Source organism: Panthera pardus, unplaced genomic scaffold (assembly GCF_024362965.1).
Source record: "Panthera pardus isolate Hobbes unplaced genomic scaffold, ASM2436296v1 HiC_scaffold_8, whole genome shotgun sequence".
In the NCBI taxonomy this organism is placed as follows: Eukaryota; Metazoa; Chordata; class Mammalia; order Carnivora; family Felidae; genus Panthera; species Panthera pardus.
Window position 1 is genome coordinate 19,511,820 of NW_026527013.1, and position 26,266 is coordinate 19,538,085.

Genomic DNA, 26,266 nt, shown 5'->3' on the forward strand with positions numbered 1-26,266 from the left:
CTGGGGTCTTCCTTCCTGGGGCCTGTGCCTATGAGTCAGGCATCACAGCGGTGATAGGCCAGGGCTCTCACTGCACTGCCTCGATTCATCTTCAAGTCAGTCGTTCAACCCCACTCCCCAGAGGGGGAAACTGAGGCACAGAGCAACTGAGTGATGTGCCCAAGGTCACATAGCTAATGAATGCCAGTCAGGATGACACACACCTCTCCTCAGGACCCCAGTTCTCAAATGTCCAGCTGCTGGTGTCCCATGGCTACCTGGATGTCTAACAGGCCTTTCAAACTGAATGGATCCAAAACCGATTCCCCGACCTCCCTCTGGATCCTCACTCTCCCTTCTCTCCCTCACCACCTACTTCCCTTGACTCAGCTGATGGCAGCTCCCTCTGTTCAGGCCCAAAGCCTCAGGGTGATCTGGAATCTGCTTTCTCTCTATCAGCAAGTCCTGTTCACCACACCTGTACAAAGAGTCCAAATCTTCCCGCTGCCTACCACCTCCCTGGCCCACAGCCTGCCCCGGGTTGCCACCATCTCTCTCTAGGACACATACAGTCGTCAGCTCACTGGTCTTCAGCTTCTGCCCTCACTCTCACCTTCCCTGGTCCGTTCACCTCCATGCACAGCCTGTTGGAATTATGTCCTTCCTCTCTCAACACTATGCTGCAGTTCTATGCCATCACAGGAAGGGCAAAGTCCGTCCAGCGGCCATCCACCCAGTGGTATCCTTGCCCTTGCTCCTCAGGGCACACTGGCCTCCTCGCTGGGGCTTGAATAGACTCCTGTACTCTGTGCACAGGCCTTTGCACATGCTGTTCCCCCTGCCTCGATCGGTCCTTCCTCAGAAGTCCAGGGGGCCCCTCTCTCACTGCCTTCAGGTCTCTGAACACACATCAACTGCTTGGTGAAGTCCACTTTCACACCCCACTTTAAGTGGGCCCCCCAAACAGCAACTGATCTCCACATGCCTCCTGGGGCTACTATGTTAGCTAGCATTGCACCAGACATCCTCTCTTTTGTCTACAGTCCGCCTCTGCCTGGGGCTATGAGCCCTGAGGGAGGAGGCTCTCGTTCTTCAGCAGGGAAGAATAGGCCATTTGCTAAGTGGCTGCACCTCCCCAGAGTCGGGTGACCTCCTCACTACCCTGCCCTACCTTGCGTGCCACAGGAGCAGGCAGGTGGGCTGACAGAAGGCTGCAGAGGGGCTGGAAGCCTAGTGGCTGCTCCAGGGCTGGCCCAGGAGGCCCTCCCTTTCCCTGGCTCCTCTCCGTATGAATTATTAAAGTTCATTTATGATGGGCCTGCCCAGGCCTGTGGCTTCTGTGCATAATTCATGGCTCTCCCAGAAGGGCTGGGCGCTGGAGCAGCCAATTTTTCCAGGAAGCAAAAAGAAAGTGCAGGGAAGGAGTAGCCCAGACCTGGGCTGTCTTCTCCATATCTCTTGTTTTCTTGTCCCATCTGGGGCACCCCAGTGACTCTACCCACCCCTGCCCCATGGTGCCTTCTCCTGCACGCTTGGATTCTGATTCCTAGCGCCTGAGTCCATGGGCTTTGTGCATGCCCATCCATCTCTGTGCCTCAGTTTCCCATCTGTGGACAGATGGAGTTGTGGTTTTCAAACTGCAGTGGCAGTTGGATCATCCACCTCAGCTCCCCTGGTGGGTGAGGATCATGGATCTCCGGGGCACCGACACCCAGGTGTCATTGTTTGTGAATTTCCCAGCAGTTTAGAGCTGGGACACAGCAGTGAACAAGAAGAGTTCAAGAACCAGCTGAGGCCTCTCCAGAGTAAAGCAAAGGGTCCCAGCCAAGGACACAGGGTATCTGCCAGCCACTCTGCCCAGAATCCACCGTCTGCTCCCCAGGCTGGGAGCCACCTGCCCTAGTCACTGGCACAGATCGTGGACATTTTTAGGTCTGCAGTACCTGCTTCTCTCTCCAGCATATTCCCCAGGGAGTCGGGCACAATGGGAAGGTAACCCCTACTCAGGCCCATTTAGCAAATGGATAAACCAACGTTAACAAAGCTGAGTCTTAGGAGGGGGATATATCGCTGCAGCCTCTGTATGCCCATCCCTGTGCTGTCACGGGGGAGCCACGTCCAAGCCTGGTCTCAAGAGGTGCACAGTAGGGTTGAAGCATCTGGAGAGGTCACCAGGTGGGTCAGGGAGGAACCCAGCAGCTTCAGCTGCCAATCCCTGCCCCATACCAATAGCTGAAGCCTGATTGGAAGTGGTAACACAGGCTCTATCCATGTGTTACCAACTACTCCAGTCAGATTCTGTGATTCATTCGTCCCCATCTCCCCTCCTGCACATCCTCCCCACCCCCCAAAGTGAGTCAAATCCTCGATGAGCCACAAATAGCTGTCCTCTGTGTGCATCCTTGACATGGCCTCCTGCCTTGAGGAGAACAGAGACCCCCCTCCCCCGCCCCCCCACTCAGGATCCTCTGTTCTTCCTCAGGACAGAGATCTCCCTGTGGAAAATGGCAGGGCCCCGGAGGACATCCAGGTACAGAGACGAGGTGGAGCAAAGACCATAACTAAACCTATCAGGCCCAGCTTTGTTCTCTGGCCTTGTGTCCCTTCACCAAGTCACCTCCACTAGGAAGTCTTCCTGGATTTCCTCCACCCCGTCCCTAACCTATAGTCCTCACCTCATTTTACTGACCCTTGCCTTAAGTTGGGGCTGTAGCCTGGTCCCATCACCAAGCTCCCTTCATAGCTTAGCTTGCAGTATGGCAAAGAAGAGTCTTCTGGAAATGCCTCAGGATATATTTACCCAAACTTCCTGCCCTCACCAGACTGATGCCTACCCTGTTCACCTCCTTCAGCAGTGGGAGAGAAGCTGCAGGGCAGGGCTGGGAAAGGGCCTCCCAACTTCAGCAGGTGGCATAACACCAAGGAAAGGACCAGTGATGTGGAGCACTCACTGTATGCTGGATGCTTTGTGTGTGGTTCCCACTGATGTCACACAGCACCCACGGCTAGGCGCAGACCAGTCCAGGCCCACTTCATGGATGAAGACTCTGAGGCCCAGGCGGTGAAGCAACACACTCAAGGCTACCCAGCCAGTCTATGCTGAACTGTAATTTGAACCCAGTAAAGTACGGCTCCAGAGACCAGGGCGTGTCTTCTAGGGTCTCCCTAATCTTAAAGTGGATGCCAATGGCCAAGATTTAAAGTAGGAAATAGGGTGCAGATAAGGGCCACCCCCTCATTTACGACCTTTTCCAGCTTGAGAAGGGGCCTGCCCTTACATTCGAGCCCCTACTGCCTCCCCAATAATTGTGAAATTATTCCTTATACCCCTCCAGGGCTGTCCTACCATAGGCATGTTGTCTCAGCACTGTGAAGCCCACGCCCCCTCCAATTCCCCCCTAGAGAGCCTGGACTAGGTTGGAAGGAGGGATGCCCACTTCCTCTGGGATTTGCTTCTTGCTAGCACCTAGCTTCTCAGAGCCTCAAAGCTGCATGTAAATCGAATGTGAGTGCTCAACCCGCCTTGACACGCTTTGGGCTGGTTACTCTCAGGTGCTCTGTGGTGAATCCTTTAGCAATGCAAATCCCCTCTGTGGGCTGCGTGGCATCCAGAGCTGCAGCAAGGAGGGGGATTCAGCAGCCACCTCGGCAAGTGCCCCTCCTTCTGAGGAGCCCCAGGGAGGGGGCCAGGCGGAGAGAAGCCATTCTGCCTGGTGAGCCTGAGTTGTCCTTGGGGCTGGCTTAAGGAGAGCAGGGCTTATTCCTAACAAAATATTCTGCACGTTGTTTCCAGCCTTCCACAAATTCCCCACTAGCTCATGTACTCTCTATTCATTCATTCAGATGGTTACTGGGCCAGGCTGCAGGCTGGGCACTGGGAAGGGAAACAGTGGTGATCAGGGCAGGTGTGAGCCTTGCCCTCAGGAGCTTGGAATTCAAGGAGAACAGACATCAGATCTGATCCAGACCCGATGAGTGGAGGGAAGAGGACTCTAGTGATGCATGCCAAGGGCCTGACCCAACCTGGGGGGCTGGCCAGGTGAAGGTGGCACTGCAGAGCTGGTGGGCAGTCCAGACAGAGGGTGCGGCAGGCACAAAGCCCAGGAGTGAGGTGAGCTCTGCCCACAACGAAGTCCCGTGAACACACCCAGACCAGCCACAGGCACCAAGGCAGGCTGCTCTCCCACACGGAGTCCGGCAGAATTCCAACCCCAGGTATGCAGGGAGCACCTCCACGTGCCAGAGGGTGGAGGGTGCTGGGCTACCGACAGCAGGGAGATGAGGGGAGCAGGCCCTCGTGTCCCCCTTGTGCTGACTTGTGGGCCACCCCTGCCACGGCATCTGACCTATGTTTACCAGCCCAGTCCACATGTCCTCAAGGTCCATCTGTGAGAAAGCAGGGTTCAGAGTGGCTACCCATCAACTTTGTGAATTTTATTTAACATGAGGTTTCCTACTACTTGCCCTGCTGGGAGAGGTGCTTAACACACAGCCCCTGCCCTGTGAAAGTTCTCCATCTGGGAAGAGTAGGCCCTGGGCTGCCTGGGTGTGGAAGGACCCAGGGAAGGTGGGCCCTCTGGGCAAGGGAGAAAGGGGAACTGGCAGAGAAGTGCTTGGTCTCCTGGGAACTAATTTCATGCACTCATTTGTTCCACAGACTACCCAGTGCCCATTAAAACCTGGCCCTGGTGCAGAGCCTCCTGCCCTGGGCATCCCAACATTGCCAGGTACTTTGCAACCTGTGACCTCCACCCCCACCCTCTGAGCCCCCTGGCTGGGGGCAGCAGGAAGCCGTGAGCCTCCACCATTACACATTAGAGGTGGGGGATAGTATTATTATTTCCATGGCCTAGATGGGGGTTCTACCAGTGAGACCCTCCTGCTGCCACTCCAGTCAGAGGCGCCCACAAGTGCAAAGCACTCACAAGTTTCCTGGTTTTTTTTAACACAGATGCTGTCACTAAAACACCATCTCTTGAGTACGGAGGCAGGTGCTCAAACAGTGTCAGCTAAAAGACTGGACACTCCATCCTCACAACTATAAAATACAGGAAACGTGATCCCATTTTAGAGATTAGGAAACTAAGGCACAAAATGACTCAAACAAGGTCGTAAAGGGGGCTCTCTTTGTGACTCACAGCTTCTCCCATCCTTGATTCCGGTCCCCTGGACCAGGCTTTCTAGCAGGCAGCAGGTAAGTGCAGCAAGGCCAGCAGAGTCCATGGCTCTGGCTCCATCCCTCTGGACGGCCCCATGAAGTCCCCACCCTTCTCCATGTTAGAGTAATGGCTTCCATACGCCACCAATCTGAAAATCCCCTATGAAATTTATTTCCCCCGGCACTGGATCAGGAACCATGGCAATCACACCACTTAATGGCCTCTGGGCTTGTTTCCTGTCACCCCTCTCCAGCTGCTCTGTGCCAGGGAAGTTAGGGCTGTGGGGCCCCAGTCAGGAGCTGTGCACAGCCCAAGGCATCCTGGGTGCTAGGAGGCACTGTCCAGGGGAGCAGCAGCCTGGGGAACACATCAGCAGCACAGGGATGGACACCACCTGGAGCTTCGGGAACTGGGGTTGGATCATATGGATGAGCCCCTCCCTTACCGTGCCCCTGTCCCTTGTCCTTGCCTCCCCACCCCCACCAGTGGCTTTCTCTCAGAGCAAAGTGGGTCCAAGTGCTTTCCCCAGGGCCTCCACAGCTCTGAGTGGGGGAGGCCTAGGACCATGGGAATGGCTGCAACCCTGAGAAGGCCTGTCAGAACTCCATCTGGAGAATAAGTCCTGCCCCACCTCCCCCACTACTACCAGAGGTGGTGTCTCCTCACCCCTTGGATGCTGCTTGGAGCGCCAGCCATGCATAGTTATCATTTACTCAGCCTTGCTTCCATTTCTTCTTCACTGACAGTCTCCCATAGACTGTGAGCTCCCGGAGAACAGGCCCAGCATACAGCTAAGCGGACTCGGGAGGGAAGGGGCAGTCAGGAGGTGGGTCCTGAAATTCGGGCAGGCTGTGGAGTGGTCAGCAGAGTAGTTGAGGCAGGACCAAGTGTCAACACAGAGGAGCAGTCAGGAAGGACTGTGGCAGCCAGCTGAGGAGGCCCAGTGATCTCCCTGAGACAGACCATAGACTCTGGCCACTGGCCACATGCATAGGCATCTAGGAACAGCTGGCTTCCACAGGTACCACAACCAGAAGACTCCCCAGAACCAGTATGCCAGCCCCCACCCCCACCTTCCCTGGGGAAGTACCCTGTGCTGGGTGGGGCGAGGGGGAGGGGTGATCCTGCGTTTACTTTCCTGTCCCTACAGCTATAATTCTCTACCTGGGCTTACCTGGGTGGCTCTGGAAAAATATTGATGCCTAGGCCCTGCCCCTACCCAATTAAATAACATAGCCCCATGGGCTCCTGGACCTACCTCCCCCTCTCCCCCCAGGACAGACCTTGGAGGCAGCCCCTGGGCTGGGGCATCTCCTTGTGAAAGAGCCACAGGAGGGTGCATGGAGTGGCCTTTGCCTCATGGCACCAGCAAAGCTAGGTCCATATGGAGGTCCTGTCCCAAACAATGTAAAAGCTTTTCCAGCTTCCAAAGACACAACCAGATTTGCCTGCAGACATCTGTGTAGACTCTGTTCAGCAAACACTTATTGGGCACTTGGTATGTGCTAGCCTGGAGCTCCAGCCAAGGACAGGTGGCCACCGCCCCTGACTCTCCCAGGCACAGAGCCTTGAAAGGTAGGCAGCAAAGACTATTGCAAGACAAGAATGGGGGAGCCTTCAGGCAGCCTAGGAAGCCCCTGACCCACAAGGGAAGTCAGGGGAGGCTTCAGGGAACAGTGACTTCCAGTCAAGCACTAAGGGATGGGCAGAGGTCAGCTAGACAACAGGCAGGTCCTGCTTGGAGCTGGCAAGGCCCTTTGCAGCCCATCTGACTGCTCCCTGGCTTACTCCATGATCAGTGCATAGTAGGTGCTTATTAAGCCCCCATGGAAGATGATGGCGCTGTCCTAGTGGTACTCAGTCCTGAGGGCAGAGATCCTCTCCTGTGTCCATTCCTGTGCCCATCAGAAGCAGCCCCCTTGGCTGTGGTCTCCATAGTAGCTACTTACGGAGTAGGACAGAGATGAGAGCAACACAGATGGGGTGACAGGAGAGCATCATCCTCAGCTATGGAAGGATCCATCAATCTGGAGGGTCCCAGGAATGACGATGATACTGAGGCTCAGAGAAGGAGGGAGGGCAGGTGGCTTGCCTAGCCTCCCACAGTGAACTGGACACAGGCCAAGGCTAGGGCAGGGTAGGAGGGCACTGGCAGAAGGAGGAAAGGAGGCCCATACCCTACAGCACAAGCCCCTGAATTTGTGGGCCTGCAGCAGCCAAGGTCTGGCTTAAATACTTGACCTTGCTGCCTGTCTGTCTCCCTCCCTCTGAGTCTTCCATAGGTAAATCTAGGCACCACCAGGGTGGGAGTGGGGGATGGAGCAGGTAGGAGGATGGAGGGTAGGGAGTGGAGTGATGGGGGAATGGAGAGTGAACCTAGACTGCCCTGCTCCCCCATTCCATGTATGCACAGGGGATCACAGTATCATCATCAGCTCCCAGCTGGTGAGTGGGAGAAGGCCTCAAAAGGAGATTCAGATCAGAGGAAGCCTTTCTTGGTCTGGAGGACTCACAGCTGTGCCAGTAAAGGCCAGCCCCAGAGAATCCTTTTCTCTCACTGACAGGTGGGGAACAGTGACCAGAAGGGCACCCAATCTAGGAGCAAGACAGAACCCAGGGCTTCTCCCAAGACTTGTGCCCTTGGCTGACTGACTCCTGGACACTGTGCCCAGCCTGGACCCAAGACTGATGCAGACAACAGAGCCCAGAGAGTAGCAGGAAGGGCCAGGGGCAAGGTCATGAGAATGCAGTCTCGTTGGAGCATGGATCTTATCATATCCATCAAGGGAGCCAACCAATGGACACCCAGTCCCCTCTGTAGTTAGCAGGCACAAGTATACCTACTCCACAGCTTCCCCCTCCCCAAACGGGAATCAAGTCTCACAGGCAGCACCCAGCCAAGTTCAGGCCCTCCCCTTGGCCACATCCATGGGTCACTTCCTCAACTCTGCAGCAGTAGGACATGCCCTCTGTCTGCATCTTCTCAGTACACCCACAGCCTCCAAGGACTCGGGGGTACTACAGACCCAGTGAGACAGCAGGCACCTGTGAAACCATGCCCCAAGGAACTCAGTCTGATAAAAAGAGGCAGCCCTTGGAGAGGAACAGTTGTGAAGAGTGCAGGAGCGTGGGGGCACCCCAAGGGTCCTGTGGTCAGGGGACTGCCTGGACGAGGTGAGCTACAGAAGGGCTGTGTGAGGCTGTAGCTGGGTGTTCTGAGTACTGGGGTGTGAATCCTGCTTCCATCACTCACTACCTGTGTGATTTCAGCATTACTCAGCCCTGCTGAGCCTCAATTTTTTTTGTCTATGAAATGGGAATCAAAATGGATTAATCTCATTGGATAGGATCCATGAAATATATCACCCAAGGCACAGCTCATAGTGACTGATGATGTAGTTAAAATAACTACTTCCTTAATAAATGTTTCCTTGAGCATGGACAGCCCCCCCCCCTTTCCCTCCCACCTTCTTCCTCACCCCTACTCCACATTGAGGCCTCTGGTCTGGTCCTGCAGCAGAAATTGCCTTCCTATTTTCCATTACTCCCCGCTTCTTGCTAACAAAACCCAAGTCTGTAAGAATCTCTCCCCACCTCCAGCCCCAAGGTGACCCCATCCTTTGCTCAAGGGTAAATCCTGATTAGCTGGAGCCAATCACAATGCACCTTCCTTATTGCCAGTGATTGGTTTACAGTAGACATGTGACCCAGCACTAACCAATGAGGTGCGAGGGGAAGTTGGCTAGGGGCTTCTGGGCCAGGTTTTCTAGCCTCTTGGGAGGAACCCAATAACCCCTTTACTCCAATTGTCTGATACCTCTAATGCCTGGAGCTATGGCAGCCATCTTGTTGTCATGAGGGGCTTCAGCCAAGAACAGCCCCACTAAAAATGAGGCCAGCCAGGCAGACTGCAGGTGAAGACTTGGTCCTCAATGACAGGCTAAAGACCCACCTCTGGGCTCCCTGGCAGAAGATAAAGGGACTAATCATGATGGAAAAAGTCATCATGCTGTGGTTGCCACGGTGGATACAAAAGCTGCCTCTTTTCCTTGCAGCCAAATACACTCTTCAGACTTGCCTTTTGAAGGCATAGTGGTCAGCTCCACACCTACTCCATACCAACACAGGGTTGTCAGAGAGGCCCACAGGGGTAGGGAGCCAGAAGAGGGCATCAGTCAGAAGGGCTCTTGGTCTCAGTACTTGGGATGAGCAGACCAGTCCGATTGAGGGATATAGTGAGCAAAGACCAGAGCTCCTAATAGGACCTGCAAGTGGCTCTGCCTGGCTGGAGCCTGGATATTCACAGGGCTAGTGGCCAGAGACAGGAGCCAGCCCAGGCAGTTCCTCAAATGCAAAGTTGGGAAGGAGGGCTCTGCCCATGGCAGGCTTCTGGGTGCAAGGTCATAGTTAACCCTCAATAGGAGGTACTGCAGCATGCCTAGGGGGTCCAGGAAAGGAAGGGAAGACTCCCAGGTTCTCACCATGCCCACCCGGGCCACAGCTCACAGGGAGAAGGAGAAATGTCCATTTGTGAGAGTCCTCAGCACAGAAGCCTATTTTGCCAGCTCATTTCTCTTTTCTAATAAATGAAGTTGGGGGCAGGGCTGAGGTAGGTTGTTTTGTTGTTTGTTTGTAGGAACCAGTGGCAGCACCAGGCCTGACCTTTAAGGCTTCAAATGCAGCATTTCAGGCAGCGCCGGCAGGCAAAGAACACGGGCTGCAGAGGAAAGTTATCGAGGCTAAAATGCCACGTCAGGCTGGAAACTCGTAGCAGCAGGGACCTCTGCCCATCTCAGGATGGGTGGCCCATTTTTGCCCATCTGGCAACAAAGCTGTCCTTCCTGAGGGTACCCAGAAAGCCCTGCTGACTCTAAAGTGGCATGGGGGCACCAAGGTGTGTCCCAGAGGAAGATCAGGAGCTGGGGCCTCACACCACACAGGCGCCTTGCTCTGTAGGACTTGCCAAAAGAGGCCTCAAATTGCTCCTGCATCCCATGTCAGGGATGTTCTTATTATGAGAACCAGTTGTATGTCATAGTGCAAGGACAGCTGAGTGGGGATCATTCTTTGAGCAGCCTGTATTGAGCACTGGGGACTGGGTCCTGCCCACAGGGTGTGTGCAGCCAGAAGACAGAGCAGGGGCCGGGGGGTGGGGTCGGGGCGAGACTCCTCTCTGCAGCCTCAGACAGCAGCTTCCTGGTCTTACAATGGAGGTGTCTGGGTCCCCAGGGACTTCTGTGGCTGGGATATGTCCTTCCCAAGAAAGGGAACCATGCAAGGCCCATACTGCCCAAGGAGATAGTCCCACCCAGGCACCCTGACCCCACAGGAACCCTCACTAGCCCTGCAGGCTCCAGACCCCTTCTCAGTCGCTTCTGCCCTTTGCGGAAGCCTCCTCCTGAAATGCCGAGGACACTGGGCTGTCCCAGCACTGACAACACAGGCCCTGAGAATGCCAGGAAAGCAAAACTAAATAGTTCTCTCGGACATCAGAACCCATCAGATCAGGGGCGGAGCTGAGCTGGGCACACAGCAACCCCAAAGGTCATAGCTCAGCACACGGCACCCAGACAGCTTGCTTATGAAGACTCGGTAGACAAAAATTCATCTTTGAAAGGAAGAGATCTGGCTGCAGATGCCCCAAATAGAGGAACATGTGGAGATTATCAAGCTGAAGGTATTGTACCCCAAATCATGCCCGCAACTGACTGCACAAATATTTTCCTGGGGGTAAGAACCCCAAATCAACAACAGATGCTCCAAAGGATGCCAGTCTCCCTCCCTTCCATGTGCAGATGAGAGGCACCCGCTCCAAGAGGGGAAAAATGCCAGCCCAAGGTCACACAGCAAGGGTTTCCACTCTCCCTGTACCCCAACCTCCATGCTCAACCTCCAGATTCTCCACAAGTGGAGGGCTGTTTGCAAATATGCTTCACTTCACAATGGACTCACCAAGCTTCTCTGAGTCCCAAGTCCTCCAGTGCATCTAAATACCATTCAATTTGCAAAAATTTGAATTACAAGGACACAGCCTGTGTGTTTCCTTCACAGGCTGTCATCGCGCCAGTTGGTAGATGATCAAACTTTCCAGATCAGCCTTAACTCAGGCTGTTCCTGACATAAAAGTTTGCAAAACACTGGTCCTAACAACCAGGCTGCTTTATTTCCCACTGCCAGCATTTGCCCAGCTCTTGCATTAACTTCAAAGGCAGGTGCAGGAGGGGGCCATTGGGAGCACATTCTGGGTACAGAGAGATAAACCATGCATATGCCTGCACGTACATATGTGCACACATGCACAAGCATACCCTCAACTTCGCATTCATATGCACACACACCAACACCTATATACAAATGTGAACGTGGGCATGCACACACACCTGAGCATATGCACACAAACAACATGCAAGCATGTGCACACCGGGGCACACATGTTCACACACACCCAAACACATGTCTTCATATACAAATGGACGTTTACACAAGTGAACACAGCTAACACACATGTGCAAACACATACAAGAGGACACTCTTAGACACTTCCGTTCACAAGATTACATGTGCACACAGGCCAAGGCAAAGGCCAAGCACAGGAGGAAAGACCCAAAAGCCACAAGTGAGTCTCTGGTGCTCGCAGGGCCCGGCTGTGCAGGGGGGGTCACGGATGATGGGAGAGGTTCCTGGTAGTTGGAGTGCAGACCTAGCTGGACTGAGAATCCTCACAGGTCAGGATCCACATGCCCTCATCATGCACTCTCTGGGGTCAGGCCCATCCCTCAGGACCTTTCCTATCCCAGTCCTTGAGGCACCACAACCAAGGGAACTCTATTTTACAGACAAGGCCCCAAGACCCAGAGAGCCTGAGGAAGTTCCCAAGGTCACACAGCTGGTGAGAGGTGTGGCAGAGCCTCAGTAGCACCAAGCAGGGGACTCATTCAGAAAGATGTGGCCAGCAGGGAAGGAAGGCGTGGAGGTGGGAGCCAGGGACCCATGATCTCAGGAGGGCAGGGAAGAGAGGCAGAGGGGCAGCTCCTCCCTCTCGTTGCCACTCCTTTCCCCTTCAATTAAGCAGTCCTTACCAAGGTGGGGAGAGCTGGATAATGATCAGCAGGAAAGACTTCCCGTGCCCCTCCCTCTCTGCTAAACAATTAGGTTGATTAGAGCTCAAAGTGGGTCAGTCGGAGAAGCAGCTTCAAGACACCCAAGGTGTGGCCAGAGGCCAGTGGAGGTGCAGGCTCCTCACACTGGAGGAGATGAGGTCTAGCTGGGCTGGGGGTCAGGCCTCACTCCGTGGCTAGAGCACAGTGTGAAGAGGAGTGGGAAGACCCTGAACCTATCTTCTGAGGACACGAATGTCACAGTCAGAAGAGCCCTGGAAGAGAGGAAACTGAGGCCCAGGGGGAGGAAGGGCCTTGTCCAAGGTCACCATCATGCAAGCTACCCAGCTGAGAGGATTGGGCTGGAATTGCCTTTGACAGAGGTCCCCCCAGGACCAGACCCTCAAGTCCCCCATGTGAAGATTCCCTTCACCTAACCCCAGCTAGACAGGGTCTCCTACTCTGTGAGGTTCCTCCCCCCCACCCAACAGGCTCAGGCACCAGCACTAGCAGCCGCCTGGAGCCAAGTGGGCCATACCAGCCTCAGAAGGAGAAGACCTAGCTCAGGTGAGAGAGGAACTAGATGGTCCATGAGCAGGATCAGGCCCAGGGAAACCAAACCTGCAGCCTAAGTCCCACAGTGGCAGGGCAGGGCAGAGCAGCCCTGCCCCCAGGTCCTGCCCGCAAAAGGTCAGGCTCAGATTGTGTGGGCCTGAATGACAGCATCTTTGACTCCTTTTCAGTAGCTCCAAGATATCCCCTTGGGGAGTTTGCAAGCCCCCCAGGGGCAACCCAATCCATTGGTGGTCACCTGCAGGGCTAACTCTCCCCCCACCAACCTTAGCCACAGGCAGCTCGGAAGGCTCTTCAGGTTACATAGGACAAGAGAGGAAGGGAAAAGAAAAAAAAGCAAAAACCACATATGCACCTCCCTCTGGGAATACGAATATTGATCCTGTAGCTTCTTGTTTAGACAGTAGGCACCGGAGGAAAAAAAAAACAAAAAAACAAAAACCCAACCTGACATGAACAGAAGCTCCCCAGTTGGCTGAAGGAATGTAGCCAGCAGTGGGAAAGCCCCCCACCCTTGCCTTTATGGTAGCCTAGACCCTGGTGTTCCCTCCTCCTGCCTGAGGCCCTGAGCCCACTCACTTAAAGACACAGGTCACCAGTTCCCGAGGCAGATCTCAAATCTAGAAGCCTGCAAGGACAGCGGCGGTGTGCGGGAAGAGGAAGGAGAAAGAGACCGCCCCCTACCCACAGACAACAACCTGCCAGATGGGACCCATGCCACAGGCCTGCCTACTTTGACTCTCCCAAACCTCCAGCTGCCCTTTGAATAGCTCCCTAGCCCCCCAGATCCCACCTGTCTGCACAGCATGAAAACTTGTAAGATCTATAAGATCTGAGCCCTCTGAAGTCCCCTCAGTGCTCACAAAACTGCCAAGGGACTAGAGGATCCAGCCTCAGGTTTCCATTAACACCCTCATGCCCCTTCTCTCCGGAATCGTACTGGAATCTGGAGGGGGTGATGGCATCTTGGCATCTCAAGATAGGAGTCCCTCCTACCCACCCCTCCATTCCAGGCTGTCCTGGCCTATGACTCAAAGCTTTGGAGAAGAGGAAACTCTGAGTCGGGGGGCCCCATGATCACTTGTGTATGTGTGGCAAGGGATGGAAGTAGGATGGCAGTGAAGGCTTGAGCCAAGGAAGGCCCCCTCAAGGATGCCTGAGACCCAGAAGAGCAGAGGGATGGTGTGGGAAAGGTTATAGCTGGAAAGCCTAGGCATGCTTCGTCCAAAGACCTAGGTTTTGGTTCCCTACCCCCAATTTCCTGGGCCCAGTGTTCAGATGTGCCCAGGCCCCTGGCAAGGCAGCTAAGCATCCAACAGATTAGTCCTCTCTCAGTCCTGCCTCCAGAAGTGGTGGGGCTTTGGGCAGCACCTTCATCTTTCTGAGTCTCAGTCTCCTCATCTGTGGGATGGGCATGAGCACAGTTTCTGAGGTCAAGGTAGTAATGTGGATAAGGGTCTGGCCTGGGTTCATTGAGGGGAGGCCCACCATTAGACTGGTGGTGTCCCCCACCACAGTTAAGCTGGGCTTCAGGGAGTGAGGGAGGGAGGTAGTCCAGTGTCTGTCCTCAAGGAGCTGATACCCCATGTGGGTGGGTACAGCCTAAGCTAGTGGCACAACCCAGAGGCCTCCAGAAGCTGTGGAAACCCCTGAGGAAAGCATGCACTGATGAGAGGACACATGAGCAAAGCAGATAGGAAGACACTCAGCCTATGGGAGCAATATGAAAAGATGGAGGTGGGTGGGTAGGGGTCCGTCAGGCTGTAGCATTAGGGCTTGATGTTAATGTTTACAATAGCTGCCACGGTGCCCACCCGCAGAACCCTTCCTGCCCACCAGAGGCTACAGCCTCTTGCATGAATTCTCACCACCAGCCTCTTAAGCAGATTCTCTCATCTCAGGGAAACTGAGGCAAGGTCATCCCAATCAGAGGGTCAGCTCTGGAGGCCAATGCTTGAGTCTGCTGGGCCTACACCTAACATCCAGCAAGTCCCCAAACTGCCTTCTCCCCAGGAGCTGGCAGGGTCCACCCATACACATCTGAGGTGCCAAAAGCGGGCAGTGCCCACTTGCACACAGGCAGAAGGGAAAAGGAGGCACTGAGTGTAGAAGTGCTCACTCCACTTGTGAGTCAATCTCTCCTTGGGGACACCAGTGTGACTGAGAATCCAGAGTGACACTCACCCACAGATTATGAGGGGACTCATCTTAAAAGGGCTCCCCCCATCTTATCAGGGGTCAGTCTGACACAGCTGGCTAGGAGGAGGTGCCCAATAAGGGTGGGGCACAGGGGAGACAGCAGCCAAGGGTCTCTCTCTTCCCAAAGCCTCCGCACCAGGAGGAATGTGAGCACTTGGCAGCCCTGCATGCCAGTGGTAGTGGCAGCAGACTGTGAAGCCTCGCCCCCTCCCTCCTGCAAAAGCTGCGGCAGGTCGTTGGGGAAATGGGGGACCCAGATGTGTGATGTTGCCTCCCTCTAATAGAGAGAGTCACAGGGAGGTGAAGGCGCGGGCTCAGAAGCCCAGACAGACACACGTCACCCACCATTAACCGTAGCTAGACTGACGCATGCCCCGTCGTGGGCACTCAGGAAAAGGAGCACGTACTCCAGCTGTCATTAATCTGCTGGGTGGGTCCAGACCCCTCAGGCTCTCAGTTCCCCACCCACCTGCTGCCAGAGGAAAGGAGGTGCTGGTCAGCATCATCACGGGGGCAGAGTGGGGCTAAGAGGGTGCTGCCAGCCAAGCAGCTCAGCCTGGCGCTCCACCCAGCACTCAGCCAGGGCCCCACAGAGTAGGGGACAGAGAAACCCAGGGATGCTGGAGAACAGGGGACAGAGGTCTCACAAAAGAGGCGGGCAGGACAGGGTGGGCACGGAGCAATGAGAGGGATGGACAAGGAAGTGGAGAAGGAATGGGGGTGGGGGAACCCAAGAAGGGGGTCAGGGAGGGGCCAGGAGACAGCGGGAGAGAGACGCAGGGAGAGGCAAAGCAGTTGCCCTCGGCAGCAGTGGCCATTCACAGCTCACCATTCCTGGCCGTGGGTGAGCGGAATTGGAAACAGGGAAGCAGGTGAAAGAGAGAGTGTGCTCTGACTCCTCCTCCACCAACTTCACCTCCAAACACATGAGTGCACGTGTGCACACACATGTACTCGCGTGTGGCCTCCTCCAGGTAGGGTGAGGGAGGCCCCCGCCCCCACCTCAGCCACCAAAACCAAAGCCCTGTCCCCACTCCAGCGGCAACTCCTCTGTCCTCCTTGATCCAGCGGCAGCCTCGGTCCACTTCGCCTAATGGGGAGAGGGCCACGCTGCCACAGCAATTATAGAAACAATGGCTACCGAACCCCAAACCCACACTGGCTTAAAACCCAGAGGCTTGAGGACCCGAGCCCCATCACTCTGCCAGACGCTCATGAGGAAATGATTTCCTGCCTAGGGCCCCCTCCACTGAGGGGTCATCACCTCGGTGCCATGACGCTGAGGCCCCCACTTCCCATCTCAGAAAGCCACCTGTATCAAACTCTCATTCTAGCCTGGCCACACTGACCCAGAAGAGTTCAGGGAGGCCATCCACTCCCAAGCAGCCCCACAGCAGCCGCCTTAGCCTTTCATGTTAGTTCAACAAAAGCCCCCACCAGCTAGCCATGGTCATGCGGGGCCCCTCATTCCATTCCCTCCCCTTCCTCCCTCCAAGGATCAATGGGCATCCGCATCTGCGGGACCAGGGCAGCTGAAGGGCGCTGGCTGTCACGGTAAATCCTGTCTGTCGTTGTCACATTAGTCACTTCCCTCTAGACCCTCAGAGCCGCGCAGCCCCCACCCCACCCCCGCTCTCATTCTCTAATTACGGTTTGCAAGACATGTCCCAAACCCTCAAATTAGCTCCAACTCTATCGACAACAGAAGAGTGTCCAGCTGGAAATGTGCTGCTGCCATCACACCCGCCTCATCGTCTTCTTGCTGGGGACAAAGTGACAGGTGTCCACTCTGGTCAGGGTCTCACACTGTCCTTCCAACGGAGACCCATGCAAGCCCAGCAGCCATCTGACCCACTGCAGGTTGCAAGGAGACGGGGCAAGGTGGAAAGAGGTGAAAAGAGACGTCTATTTAAACCTTCATTCAAGGAGCTACGAAATGGCTAGGGGAAAAATATTGTGGCTTGGCTTTAAGGAAAAAAGAACAACAAAAAAATAATGCTTCTGCTCTTTTTAAACATTGTGGTTTAAGTCCGTTTTCATCACGGCAAATCAAAGACAATAATGCACCCAAAAGCCCTGAACTTCCATATGATTCTCCTCTCCCTGCACACCCCCAACACACACACACACACACACACACACACAGACACACACACACACACACAATCCAGACGGTTGACAGAGGACATGTCCGTGCGGCACCTGTAATTTGCCAACTGATCACCCGCCTGAGCACAGCCAGGCTGTGTGAGGAAAGAAATGACGAGATGAAGAGACACTCAGAGCAGTGCCTTTCCCGAGTTTGTTTTTCCCTCAACTGGGAGAACCTACAAGCTGGAGTCGGCAAAACCAGGGGCTCCTACCCTTGGGCAGAAATGGTCTAATGACGCAGAGTCAGCCTCTCCCCTTCCCTGAAGCCAGCACCTTCCCCTTGGCCACTAGCAGCCCAGCTACTTATTTCCCAAACCCCAGGCCTGGCTACTGGTGAAGGAGTTCAGGGACAGGTGGCTCCACACTCCTGGAGACAGATAACAGACAACAAGGTGGTCACCATGGCCCAAAGCCACAGGGGCAAGAGGAGTCTGGGCACTGACATAAGTCTGGGGCATGGTGCCCACAGAGATAGCTGTTGTCCTAAAGGCCACATGCACTGAATACCCGCCTCCCACCCCCCAGCCCCAAATACATCTGGCCAAGCTCACCAGAGGAGGATGCCCAAGTTTGCAGGCTCTTGGGGACGGAGAAAAGGCTCAGAAGGACCATGAGAACCAGCAGAAGCTGGCAGGGCCAGGAGATGCTGTTCCCTTGTTGGTAGCAGCAGCAGGGGTGGGCAGGGTTCTCCCTGCCATTCACTTTCGGCCCCCACCCTAGCACCTTCACCTCCCAGTTGGGCTCTCCCGGGGACCCTCTCCTCAGGTGGAGAACAAGGGACACCGACCCCCTCTGTGGCACCGGTCACAACAAGGTGCCTGCATCCTCTGCATCCAGCCCTTCCCATCAAAGGAAAAGGGCAGTGAAGACAGGTGTGGAGGTGCCCCCCACCTCTGGTTCAAAAGCGCCAGGTTCCCACTGGGGAGGAAACGTGGGGCAGACGCGCGGCTCCAACTCTGCCGGGCAGGGGTCGCTGGCCGCCCCCTCACCGAACCTCAGGTTTCCCTCTCACTGGGACAGCGCAGGGGAATCCGCTGGCAAACTCGGAACCCCTCACCATATCCCAAGGCTTGCAGATCTTGCTTTGCCCCTTTTGGGGGTTGGGGGGAGAAAGGGCACCGCGGGGGAAGTTTCGCGACGCAGACAGAAGCACCGGGACCACGGCTGCCCGCCCTGTGGTTTTGGGGCCGCCGCCCCCCAGTGCAGCCGGCAGCTGGACCCCAGCGCCCCCGCCCCCGCGCGGGGCGCGGGGAGGGACTGGCGCGTGCCGGGGGGCGGAGGGGCGCGCAGGGCTCGGCCGGGGTCCCGCGGCGGGCCAAGGAGGCCACTTACGTGTGCTGCTGGGGGAAGCTGTAGGCAGAGGCGCCGGGGGCGGCGAGCAGCGGTAGCAGCAGCAGCGGCGGCAACAGCAGCAACAGCGGGCGCGGGGGCCCGGACGGTGGGCGCCGGGCGCCGGGGCCGGGCCGGGGGCCGCGGCCGGGCCAGGGGAGCGCAGTCCGCGCCGGGCCGGGCCGAGAGGCGCCGCAGGTCCGAGCCGGCACCGCCATGTTTCCATTCAAGATGCGGCGCCGCGGGGAGGGGGGGCGGCGGCGGCGGCGGGGTGGGGGGGCGCGGGCGGCGGGCGGCAATTCGGCCTCTCCGCCTCCTCCGCCTTCGTCGCGCGGGGCTTCCGGGGCTGCACCGGCCGCAGCGCCTCTGCGGGCTGCGCGCCGCGATCTCTCCGCGGCGCTGACTCGAAGCGCTCTGAGCGCCCGGTCCGGGACCGGCGCTCAAATAGCGGCCGCCGCCAACCTGCCGGCGCCGCCCTCCCCCTCCTCCCTCCCCGGCCGGCCCGCCCCCGCGCGCCCCCGCCGCGGCCACGCTCCCGCCCGTGCCCGCGCGCCCCTAGTCCCCGCGCGGCCCCGAGCCGGCTGTGCTGGCCCGCGCGGCCGAGCGGAGCCCGTGCGCGCGCGTCCTGCGCCCCAGCCTCTGGCAGTCCTCCCAGTGCGCACCTCTGTGCCCCCAGCCTTGGACTCCGTGCCCCTCTCTGCGGCACCCGCGGAAGAGTTCCTGGCCCCGCGGCCCCTGGCAGGCGCGTTTGTGACCCTTCTGGGGGCTCGCGACCTTCAACAGGCTGAAGGCCTGGAGTCACAGGTTTAATGGTGGAATGGCAGACTTCAGCCAGTCTAGAGAAGAGGGCAGCGGTGCTAAAAGCACACTCCCAGTGGCTCCTGCTACCTGCAAGAGTCCTGTCTCAGGGGACTTGGATCCCCACGCCCTGAGAGGAAGAAAGGGCCTGCGTCTCCTGGCTCCCTGAGCTCGAACCCAGGTCCAGTTGCACAGTTGTGAGGGACCGAGAATGTCAGGGTGCAGCCCTCTAAAGCCACTCATTTACTTCCCTGGCCTAAGCAGGCCCAGTGTGCAGACCAGCCCCAAACCCCAGGCCCCAAGGCTTCCAGAGCCTGTATTTAGATTCCTCCAGTGCTGGGAAGCTCACTCCTGCTCAATCCAATCATTTCTTGTCCTTAGGTGCCTGGCTCCTCCCTGCTGCAGGGAGAAGGTTGGGGCTGGTGTGGCTTCTGACTCTGCAGCTTGTGGGTGTCTCAGAGCCTCAGTTTCCTCCCTTGTGAATGCTTATGTAGATGCTTAACCCCATTTCTAGAATGAAGTGAGAATGGGAGTGAATTGCTTGGTAGATTGAAACACTCTTGGTTGGGAAAGAACATCTGAGAGATTCCCCTGAAGTTGCCCCTGGAACCCTGCCCCTCCCCCTGCAAAGATAGGATGGGAGAATGCTTCCTGCCAGCCAGGCTTTGGGGCAGGCCTCTATAGCAGTCACTGCCCACAGATTCTGTGCCTAAGATGAGGAATGGGGAACAGTAGCCACCTGGGCAAGAGCCCCCATTTCATGATATCTGGGTGAGCCTCCCATCACCCACTCACAAGTCAGCCTGAGGAGGACTTAATGTTGAGGAGGGAAGAATAGTGGCCCCTGGACTAAGGAGAGCAGAAGTCAGGGGCTGGAAATAAGGCTCAGGATAACACTTACTAGCTCCCCAGTCCTGCCTGGGTTGTCCCACACCTGCCCCACCCTCACAAGCCAGGGCTTGACAAGAGGACAACTTTGAAGTTTCCCCCTCCCCTGACCTGAGTGAGGTTTGCCAACAGGCTCCAAACTCTGAGGCCCCGAAAATATTATCAGGGGAAGGCAGTATGGTAGGCCCCAAGGCCCTGACAGGCCTGGGGCCTGGTGAACAGGAGGGGCATGGTGGACTCTGGGAAGCCAAGCTAGACCAGCTCTACAGGGACAAGCGGGGCTCTCACCAAACAAGATGCCTGATTTTGCCAGATGTCACCACCCCCACCTCTGGATAGGGCAGTCCCGCTAGGCTAGACAGAATGGGGGGGGGGGGGGAGTTCCACACAGAAAAGTCAACAAGCCCTGAGCTAACCAACCCCCTCCCAGCCCCTCCTGCTGATACCTGTCTCCAGCATCTCTGTTTCCCCCATGTCCAGGGCAGGATGGGCCCATGGTGTCTTTCCCCATCTATCTGATGGATAAATGTCTGTGCGGGGCTCCAGGGAACCAGTACAAAGGGCATTAGCCTCCTGGGTGCCCTCTGGGGTTAGGTGGGAACATTCCCAGGGCAGATTCTGCAGTGGCAGGATAGGAAATTTCAGGGGCAGCCTCTCTGTCCTTCAACACCAGCATGGCAGGACTGTACCTGAAGAGTGTCCAAGCCATCAGGCACCTGTACCCAGGCTGGGTGCTGTGAGTGGGCATTGGTAGTTGGCATTTCAGTTCTAGCCGCCACAGATGTGCACCTAATTGAGGCTGCTGGCGCAGAGGGAAAGGCGGGAGATTTTGGTTGACAGGCCGTTAAAGGAAGACAAATAAGGAGGGGAGGTAATTAAGAGTACACGGGTAGTAAGAGTTTACACATTCCAACTTCTGAGGCTCACAACATCCTCGGTCTCCTGGCGGCTGGCTCCAGCCTCAGGTTAAAATCATGGGAGGAAAAATCAAGCCTTCCCAGGAATAGGGGGGCTTCCATGGCAGGCACACTGGTATGTTTGGCAGTAAAGGCGTGGGGCTACCCACCTGGCCAGAGGTGCCTGTATTGAAAGACATAGGGTGGCAGGGGCACCTGCCTGTAGCCTGTAGAGAGGGGCCAGCCATGGCAAGGGACCTGGCAGGTGCCAGTTCTGCATGTGGGCTGAGGGGAGGTCACCTCAGCAGACCAGAAGAAACTGAGAGGTCTTTATGGAAACTCTCCTATGTGCCAAGCAAGTCTAGGCTTGGTTATGCCACATAAGGTAGGAGGAAGCCCATCAGGAATGTCTGTCCAGGACACCTGGGGCCGTAAGATCCTCACTCCAGCATGCTCACCTCCAGCCTCCGTCTCATCACCCTTTTTCACTCCATTAGCCAATGGGCTAGACGACTCTCTGTTTTCTTAGGGCTTTCCTCCTATGGTTCCTTCTACTAGGAGCACATTCCCTCATCCCTACCCCTTGAACCCAGGATATTTATGGGCCCATAAATGCCATTTATGCTAGGAAGCTCTCCTGGGCCTCACCTCAACTGGACAGTCCTCCCCATTCCAGTCCCCAGGGCTCTCCTTTCACTACTTCCCAATACACACACAAACATACACACACACACACACACACACACACACACACACACACACAGCCCTCAGCCTCCACCTTGGATTCAGGAAAATACTTGCATCCCAGACTCTTGTCACACTGGAACCTGAGTCTCCCTTGTCCCTGTCACTTCCTCCACACTTCCAGGGCCCCACACAGAGCCTGGCCATTGGGAGAACACAAGCATTGTTGACATAAGGACCTCTGGGTGGCATGTCCAGGAGCATGAGGTAGAGCGGTCTAGTCTGGGCATGAGAAGTGAAAGCTTTGGCATCAGATATAACAGGAGATATAGGTAAGTCACTTTGCCTCTTCTGTTTCTTTGTCCATATAATGGGAGACATGATACCCACCTGGCAGGAGCAGTCTGAAGACCCAAAGCATGTAGCACCCCGATGGCAGGACTTGGTACTCAGCAAAGGCTTAATGAAGGGAAAACACAAAGAGACTCAGGCATTCCCAGGAAGAACAGGTCTTCCTTGCTGGCAGGCAGGGAAGATTTCCTAAAAAAGGAGGAGGGATTCCAGCTTGGCCTCTCAAGATGAGCAAGAATGGATTGGGCATATTAGAGAGGGAAGGAAGGGAGATTTCCCAGAGCTGAGCATGACCTGAACCAGGACCCACCCTTCCGAGCCCCATTGACCCAGCTCTTCCTCTGCTTGTCCTGGCAAGTGGCCTTCCATAACAGGAGGCTGTTAGCCCCCTTTTAGCCCACTCTGATGTGCCTATTCTTTGCCCCCTTTAGGCTGGAGTCAAAGGTCCCTAAGGGCCCCCAGCCAGGACACCCTCCATGTATGGGCTGACTGCCAGTGCTCACACCTGCCAGTGGCTACTTTGGCTCACTCACTAGCTCCTTGGGGACATCTAAGGATGTGATGGTCCTACACATGCCTCTCCCTGAACATGGTGCAGATGCAGCATGGCCTCCAGATGCAATCGGGAAAGGATCCCATTTCCAAAGGCATTAAGAATCCTTCAAGGATCCTCTGCACAGTTATGACCCTCAGTCTGCTTAGTGTCATTTATTGTAATAAATGGAAGGGGCTGGGGTTTAATCCTTTCAGGCAGAGTAAGCTATCACTTCCTGCACATCAAAGTCAGGGCCAAGTCCTAGGTTACAGGCTATTGGAACCTGTAGGACCCCCTTGTTAGACAGAAGGGGAAACAGAGACCCAGAGTTGGGAGGAGATTTGCCAGAGGCCAGTCAATGATCAGTGCAGATCAGGCATGGAGCTTCAAGTCTGGAAACCTAGGTTGTCATCCCATATTTGTCTCCCCAAGACCAAGAGTGACGCTAGTCACCTGGGCCTTGGTGTCCCCATCATGGCCTCTGGTATCAAGAACCCAGCACAGTTCTCCTGGGGAACCCAGGCCTCATGGTACTGCAGTGGAAAGACCTCCATCATCACGAGGGACACTGAACTCAGATTATTTGACTGAAAGAGGACACTAGTTAATTGGATAGGTTCTGGCAGGTGTAGAGGCTTGATCCTTGGCCCATGGGAGCTCCCCACTTAGTGGGGAAATATGACACAGGAAAAACACAAAGAATACCTCAAACCATGAATTATGTCCTGTGGGTGAAACAGAGCATGTGGTCACTCAGCAATGTAAGGCTTGGGTAGTCAGGGAAGGCTTGCTGGAGGAAGGGGTCGTGAAACTGGCATAGAAGAACTGGGAGGGTTGGATGGATGAGTAGCTGGAGGTGGAGGGAAGAGTGTCCCTGGCAGAGCATCTGAGCAAAGGGCTGAGGCAGGATGGAGCCAGACTTTTACATGTTGCCATGAGGAGACTATCTGCCCAAGCTCCAGCTTCTTTCTCCCTGGCCCTCTTCACCAGGGGGAGGTGGGACCACAGCCCCCAGAGGGAGCTCCTGGCAGAGGCAGTGAGGCGGATGGCAGGATGGCACGCCCTCACAGGCGGCGTGGAACAAGCCTCGGCTCAGAGGTGACGATGAGCCAGGATGTCAGAACAGCCTGTTCGCCACTGCACTGAGATTCCAGCAGCCAAGGTGGCCTCATCCTTAGAGAAGGATCTTTGGTTGTGTGAGTACAGAGAAGCAGTGTCACCTTCACTGCCCAACTCCCCTTACAAAGCTCGAGTCCTCCCCACTTAGGCAGGATGGTGATGGACATGACTGCCCAGCCAGAGGGCCTGCTACCACCAGGAGTCCCTGTCTTGGTGGTTCCCATTCCCACCAGCAGCTGTTCTGGGCAGTCTGCAGTTTTCCTCAGAGAGATCTGGTCCAACCTGCTCCTTTTACAGATGAGGAAGTTGAGTCCCAGGAAGGGGCAGGACTTGTCTTAGGGTTGTGGTGGGCAAAAAGACTCGGGCTGCAGGCTAAGGCCTAGGTTCTGTCCTCCGCGCCCCTCCCAGGCCCTGGGGCCTTCTCAGAACCCCTCTTGGGAGGACCCTGACCAGAACATCTACCCCAGGGGAGTGGAAGGCCCCTGGCGCCGCCCCTGTGCCCCACATGCAGTGGTGTGTGTGGCACGTAGGCCCAGATGCTGGGTTCGCCCCCTGGCGCTGGGGCCTTCATCCCACGGTGGCAAGAGAAAACGAGGACAAATAAAAGAGAGAAATTCTCTCCTCGGAAGAGCGTTAGGTGTCTGAATGGCTTCCAAATAAATAAAAGTCTCCTCAGAGCCCCTGGCCAGCACTGACAGTGGCTCTAACTCTCCACGAGACATGTTTTTCTGCCTCCAGGTGGAAGTGAAGAGTGTCAGCGGTGGGCTAAGTCAGGCTCTGACAGAGGCTGCCTTCCATCACCGCCTAACGCCCCATCAGCAGAATGGCCACGGCAAATTGCTTCCTCTGATAGCCGCCCCTCCAGGCCCTCGGAGAGTGGAGACAAGCGGGTGCTGGCCTCCCCCACCAAGACTGGGAAAGAGAAACAACCTGTCTCTAACTTGCTCATTTTGCAAATGAGGGAACTGAGGCACAAAGGGCTTTGGCAACTTGATGAATGAAACCAGCAGGCCCGGGATGTGTCTCCTGAACGAGTTAGCTCTGCTCAATGTGAGCACAGTGGGAAGCCCATTTCCTAACTGGGGTCTCTCTGAGGGCAGGTCCACGCCTCATGCCACCCACCTGCCCCTTCCCAACAGCAGAAGGCACTTGAATGAGGGCAATAAGTACTGATGGTACATGAAGTGGCAGGAGAGATCAAGGCTAGACCCCAGGAAGTAACTCTTGGAGCAATGGGCTATGGAAACTCCCCGAGGAAAGTCCTTTTGCTTCTTCTGTTAAAAGCATCCCTTGGCTTTTGCCCTTCAACCCTTTAGTGGATTAGCTTCTGCTAGGTGGTTGACGGGAGGGCAGGACACAGCTCCACCATCACTTAATTTAACTGATGGCTGCTGTTCCTGCAAGGGGCACTTAGCACTTCATTTGTTGAGCCTGGAAGATGGATGAGGCTAGGTTTACTGAAAGAGGTTGACGCTGGGGCAGGTGGCAACATGGCCCATAGGAGCAGTGTGTTGTGAGAGGCTGGAAGGCCCAGAGAGGCTGCCTTGTCTAATTTCATGAGGCCCCTGCTTTCCGGAGCTGGTGCTGGCACTCAGGACCCTCCCCGTGAGTTCCTTGGACACCAGGCAGGGGGGAGAAGGGAGGCTTTCTGCCAAGAACTAGTCTAGCTTTTCCATTAGCACTGGGTATGGATCTCTCCACTCTCAGAAGCATGGTGCCATCTGCAGCCCTCGCCAGTCTCTCTGGGCTAGATCCTTCAGGACCACTGCCTGTTCCAGGGTCTGAGGTGAGGTGGAGCAGAGAGCAGAGAGGAGGAAGGCATGGACTTCTCTCCCTCGCAGGTGGGAACAGCCTGGGGACATAGATCGCAGAGGAGCCATTCTCAGCCTGGATCTGGAATTAGCCTCAAGCATAAGTCAGATGCACTTAGGATTCAGTAACTACCTAGGCCCTTGGAGGAGGGTATTTTCCAACCCAGTCCCCTATGAAATCTTCAGTGGCACTGACCCCAGGGGGAATGTGTGAGCCATTAGGATCTTCTGAGGAATGTTGTGTGGACTGGAGGCTACTCTGCTGTCTGGGGGGTGCAGTGGAAGCTGGTGGCACTGAAGACAGATGGGCCCAGGCTGGGAAGGCAGCAGGGCCAGAAGCTCCAGCTTCTCAGGCCACACAAAGGGGCAAACAGGCAGGGGTGTCCCTCTCCCTAGACTGGATGGAAACACTCTCCTCTCTTTCCTCTGCATGAAGTAGTACTGGGTTAGGCAAATGAAGGGGGCACCTGGTCTTGATGGAAGGCACAGCTCGTGCCATGTGGCAGGAAAACAGGGGCAGGGATGGGAGTTGACTGGACAGGCAGGGCAGAGGCTGCCTTGGGATCATTGTACCCCAGGTAGACTAGATGAGGGAGGGGCATCACAGTCCAGAAGGTGTGGGGTGGGGAAGGGGAGGTTGCCCAGGGCACAAATGCCACAGCTGTACATGGCTTGCAAGGATTCTGGATCCCTTCCC

At 55.9% G+C, this 26,266-nt stretch overlaps 1 protein-coding gene across 12 annotated transcripts in view; it reads right to left on the reverse strand.

Moving 5' to 3' along the window:
• Window positions 1-18,983, reverse strand: part of CACNA2D2 (calcium voltage-gated channel auxiliary subunit alpha2delta 2) — a 142,572-nt gene extending 123,589 nt beyond the window's left edge. For 7 of the 12 annotated variants that reach the window (XM_019416950.2, XM_053897859.1, XM_019416949.2 and 4 more), the window contains exon 1: window positions 18,491-18,981. In XM_019416950.2, the coding sequence (XP_019272495.1) occupies window positions 18,491-18,705 (215 nt within the window). In that variant the 5' untranslated portion in view covers window positions 18,706-18,981. Of the gene's footprint in view, window positions 1-18,490 lie in introns of all 12 variants that reach the window. The other 5 variants (XM_053897854.1, XM_053897853.1, XM_019416942.2 and 2 more) reach the window with 2 other exon arrangements.
• Window positions 18,984-26,266: the final 7,283 nt, after the last annotated feature.